Source organism: Engraulis encrasicolus, chromosome 5, assembly GCF_034702125.1.
Source record: "Engraulis encrasicolus isolate BLACKSEA-1 chromosome 5, IST_EnEncr_1.0, whole genome shotgun sequence".
In the NCBI taxonomy this organism is placed as follows: domain Eukaryota; kingdom Metazoa; phylum Chordata; class Actinopteri; order Clupeiformes; family Engraulidae; genus Engraulis; species Engraulis encrasicolus.
Window position 1 is genome coordinate 5560443 of NC_085861.1, and position 5244 is coordinate 5565686.

Genomic DNA, 5244 nt, shown 5'->3' on the forward strand with positions numbered 1-5244 from the left:
TCAGGATTACACAGGTAGATGTTAACACCTGCTGGGTATTGCTGCCTGTCATATGCTCCTCCGGACCAATTGGGAGCATGCACTGACTCGGAAGATCACTTGGTCAGAACTTTGGAGGTCAGAGCCAGCAAGACTGTGAAAATACATCTGCTGATGCGACTGGACTAGGTGATCAGTCCCCAGCTTGTGTACAGTTGGCTGACTAACTACCACGACTCCATGGCTCGCCTCTCTTAAGCTATAGCCATCTTGAGGCCCTCTCTGCCGCTTCGGTGGTGTTGCGGATGGCTCTCCTCTTCTGGTGTCCGACGATGCCTAAGCCTCCAAGTGCATTGGCCAAGGACCAAGCTGCAAAGCCTCTGCAGCCTACCTCAATTGGGAGGCACTTAGCCCTCCACCCTGATTGCTGGCAGTCACTGACCAGTCCTGAGTACGTGGAAAGCTTCCTTTCAAAGGCTTCTTCCAGGCGGTCTTCCCACGGGACTGTTAGCTGCAGCATGATGACTTGTTTGGTGGCGTTTGACACAAGTACAACATCAGGGCGAAGGGTGGTGGCTGCGATGTGGCTCGGGAACTTGAGTTGCTTTTCAAGGTCCACTAGCAGCTGCCAGTCCCTTGCAGAGGTCAGGATTCCTGCTGGTGCTCTTCCGGATGGGGCAACTGGTTCTCCAGCCTTAACAAAGGCAATGGCTTTCTTGGGGGGGTGGAACTGCTTTGCCCATGCCAGTCCTGTGCTGATGGCTTCAGCGATGGTCTTCAGGACTTGGTCGTGCCTCCACCGGTACCGCCCTTCTCCTAGCGCTGTGGAACAGCTGCTTAGGACGTGTTCTAAGGTGCCTCTCTTAGAACATAAAGGGCAAGCTGGTGACTCTGCTAAGCCCCAAGTGTGCAAGTTTGATGGGCTGGGCAGCACATCGTATACAGCCTGGACAAGGAATTTGATGCGGTGAGGCTCCGCTCTCCAGATGTCAGTCCAGGTCACTTTCCTCTCTAACGCATTCTCCCATCTCGTCCAGGCCCCCTGCTGTCTCATGCCCACCCACTTGCAAGATCTGATTTCCTCTTCTGCTGCCCTCACCTCTTCTTGGACCAAGCGCCGCCTCTCCTTCCCACTGGGGTTCACTTGCGGAGTTGGAAAGGATCCCAGGCCTGCTCTGCCTCGTGTCACCACTCCCACAAGTGCCCTGTGCCGCAGCCTAGCTTCAGCCATTTGAACAGCCTCTTCTGCCTTCCACTTCCTGCCAGTCCTCACCTGGATTCCAGCATTGGCCACCTTTGGATCGCTAGAGTCTCTGTACAGCACCACTTCTCTTGCTCGTGTTACCTTGAATTCCTCCTCCAAGGATTTGAAGGGCAATTGCAGTTTGTTACTGCGCCCGTAGAGTGCGATGCTGCTCAGGCTCTTTGGTAATCCCAACCATCTCCGTAGGTGGCTGCTTACTTTCCTCTCCAATGTCTCCACTGTGGTCAATGGGATGGCATAGACAAGGAGAGGCCACAGAATCCTAGGGAGGATGCCATGCTGATAGACCCATGCTTTGTATTTACCAGGGAGGCCAGATTTATCCACAGATTTCAGCCAGCCATCTAGCTCAGCACAAGCTGTCTGAATAGATGTTTTGTCTTTGAGGGAGCTGTCAAAGACCTTACCAAGACTCTTGACTGGCTTTTCTGTGATTGATGGAATGGGTGTGCCTGCGATGTTAAAGCGGAACTTGTCCTCCACCTTTCCTTTCCTCAGTACCATGGATCTCGACTTAGCAGGTTTGAACCTCATTCGGGCCCACACCATCATCTTCTCCAGACCCCTCAATAACCACCGACATCCTGGGACGGATTCTGTGGTGACTGTAAGGTCATCCATGAATGCCCTGATGGGTGGCTGCCGTTGTCCAGAGCTCATGAGGGGTCCTCTACACTCTGGTTCAGCAGACTTGGTGAGCATGTTCATGGCCAAGGAGAATAGTGTCACAGAGATTGTGCACCCTGTGATTATACCAATATCCACCTTGTGCCAGCTAGATGGAGTTGCTCCTGCAGAGACCCTCATCCTGAAGTTGTTGTAGTAGTCAGCGATGAGGTCTCTGCACCTGCTGGGGACATGGTGTTTCACCAGAGTGAGCTGGACCAGCTGATGGGGAATGGAGCCGAATGCATTGGCCAGGTCAAGCCATAGCACTGACAGGTTACCCTTGTTCTCTCTGGCCTCTCGGATAAGCTGCGTCACCACACCTGTATGCTCCACACAGCCTGGCATCCCTGATATTCCACCTTTCTGTACAGACGTGTCGACGTAGGTGTTCCTTGCTAGGTAGGTGCACAGCCTCCTGGAGATAGCGCTGAAGAAGATCTTCGATTCGATGCAGAGGAGAGAGATGATGCGGAACTGGTCAAGCTGGGTGGAATTTTCCTCCTTTGGGATCCAGACCCCTTCAGCCATTCGCCATTGCTGTGGGATCTTCCCCTTCCTCCAGAAGACCCGCAGGATTTTCCACAGCCGCAGCAAGAGCTTAGGACAGTTCTTATACACCTTGTATGAGGTGCCGCTCGGTCCTGGAGCAGAGCAAGCTCTGGCTTTATGGACGACTTCCTTGGTTTCCCTCAGCTTCAACTCTGACATGTCGAACTGAAACGTTGGCGCGGGAGGATCAATGAGGATGTCACAGTCTCCAAGTTCCAGCTCTTTACCGGGGTCGCAGAACATCTCCGCGAGGTGTTGATCGATGTCTTCTTTGGAGGAGGCCAGCTTTCCACTGCGCTTCTGGCCAAGGAGATCTTTGGTGAACTTGAAGGGGTTGGCGATGAAGGCCGCGCGCTTACGAGCCCTCTCGCGCCGCCGCCTTCGATGCCACTCTGCCCGGCGGAGAACCCTTATCCTCTTCCGGTGGATGGCCATCAGCTGGGATAGACCAAGGCGCTCCTCATCTCCTGCCTCCTTGTACTGGGACTTCAGCACTTTCATCTCCCACCTTAACAGATGGATCTTCTCTGCCCTGTGGTTCTTTATGTAGGGTGTTCCAGGAGCTTTCTTCTCCTCCTCACCAAACCGCTCAGCTGCCATCGTGACAATGATAGTTGTCATGGCTTGCAGCTTCCGGTCCGCCTCTCCCTTGGATATTGACTCCAGGATTTGGTCCACGTCATCGTCGAACTGCTTCCACAGAGTAGTCATGGTGGCTGCTGGCCACTTTATCCGCCTCCGCTCCGACTGCATGCTCAAGGAGTGTGGTGTCAACACTTGGAGGTTCCGAGCACTGTGGGGTGACTCCGGGCAAGGCCCCTCCTGCGTCTCACCAGGTGGAACACAGTTTCTGATCCAGTCAGTGTATGACGTCCTACCAAGTCCAGCCAATCTGCATTGCTGGGTGCTAGCTGAAGCATCATCTTGTCCTCTATGCCCGGCAAAAGGATCGCTGGAGCACATCTTAAGCTGCTGCCCGAAAGCTCTGGGAGAGGGGAGGTACAGATGGCGCACGACCAGGTGCTGAAGGCAGTAGCGGACACCATCTGTGCTGGAATCCAGCAAAGCAAGCACCAGCCCTTAGCAAGGCCACACATTGCCTTCGTCAGGGCCGGAGAGAGGCCTCAGTCACAGCCAAAGGTCCCAGCTGGGCTATTATCCACAGCGGGTGACTGGCAGCTGAAGGTGGACCTGGGGAGCCAATTGAAGTTTCTGCAGCACATCACCAGCACTACACTCAGGCCATACATGGTCCTTACATCAGAGAGTACAAAGCAGGTGGTGCTGTTGGAACTCACAGTCCCCTGGGAAGACCGGATTGAGGAAGCTTTTGAGCGGAAAAAGGCGAAGTATGTGGGACTAGTGGAGGACTGCAAGCTGACAGGGTGGAGGGCCCACTGTGAGCCAATAGACGTGGGTTGCAGAGGATCTCCAGGACAGAGCCTGCACCGGTCACTCAGGCTACTTGGAATCAGAGGTGGTCAAGAAAGGAAAGCCACCAGAAACATCTGTGAGGCAGCTGAGAGAGCCTCAAGGTGGCTGTGGATCAATAGGGGCGACACATGGCTTAGTGCGCTGCTTGGACACAAGTCGGGGTCTGATCAGCCCCGGCTGGGTCGCCCAGGTGAGGGTGTTCAATGATCCGAAGACCAAAGACCCTGATCTCTGGGTTCATTGCTGAGGATGTGTCCAAGCTGCACCGCTAAGGTGTTTCTGGCACGGTGCCCATGGGTCAGCTGTAGGGTCATCAGCCAGAATCCACTATTCAACAACATTTGGCTCCTTTAATTCTGGTTTGTTTGCTGGTGACGTCTCCCTGTCACTCCCTGCAGCCGATGGGTGTTAACCCCTGTGGCTGTTGTCTGGGGTTCCTCCGAAAGTGTGCATGTGGATGGGAGAAAGCGACCATGTACAGAGGCGTTCGAATCCAACAGGGGAAAGCGAAGCGTGGCCTGAATGGCCAACAGCAACCTTGCACTGTGACAGCAGGTGAGACAAGAGGGACCAAAAGCCAGGGCAAAAACCACAGAGCCAATGGACCCAACGTTGCTGGAGGCATGAGAGCGACAGAGGAGAAGGGTCCACTCGTACAGTACGAGCCCTTCAAGATCTGTGTGACGGAGGTCATCTTGCACCTGTTCACCCCCCTCGGGGATCGAACGTGCGACCTCGTCAACTACAACGGTCCGGCAATGGGAGACACAGTAGCCTACTGAGAGACCCGTGGGTTGGGTAACTAGCCGGCCACGCCCAGTGCGGTCTTTCCCTGCTGCCATCCAGTCGATCCTGGACTTCCTCCAGTCTTCCCTGGACTCCAACTGCCCTATTCACAGTAGTCAGTGGCTATGCCAGAACTTGCTGCCTGTCATATCTCCTCCGGTGCTCATGGGTCAGCTGTAGGGTCATCAGCCAGAAACCACCATTCACCAACGTTTGGCTCCTTTAATTCTGGTATGTCTGCTGGTGGCGGAGCAGTGACAGGGACGTCTCCCTGTCACCCCCTGCAGCCGATGGGTGTTAACCCCTGTGGCTGTTGTCTGGGGTTAGGTGTTCTTCCCCCAAGTTTTGTCCTTCCTCCTGAGCCAGAGCCAAAAGCTCCCTTTTTCACTCTCTTCATTCCCATTTAGCACTTTGGTCAGCTGCCTTTGTTGTTTTAAAGGTGCATTATGAATAAACTTCGACTTGACTTCGACTCGACTCTTCAGCCTCCTCGGCCAGGCTCTTTGATGCCTTCCTGAGGCTTCCTCCAGTGAGAATACGGTTCAATGTACGATTGGCATCAC

At 54.3% G+C, this 5244-nt stretch overlaps 1 protein-coding gene across 1 annotated transcript; it reads right to left on the reverse strand.

Annotated features, from left to right (window-relative positions):
• Positions 1 to 238: 238 nt before the first annotated feature.
• On the reverse strand, positions 239 to 3082 carry LOC134448252 (uncharacterized). The gene has a single exon (XM_063197949.1). It carries the CDS (start codon positions 3080 to 3082, stop codon positions 239 to 241), a length of 2844 nt encoding a protein of 947 aa, XP_063054019.1.
• Between the last annotated feature and the right edge of the window lie 2162 nt (positions 3083 to 5244).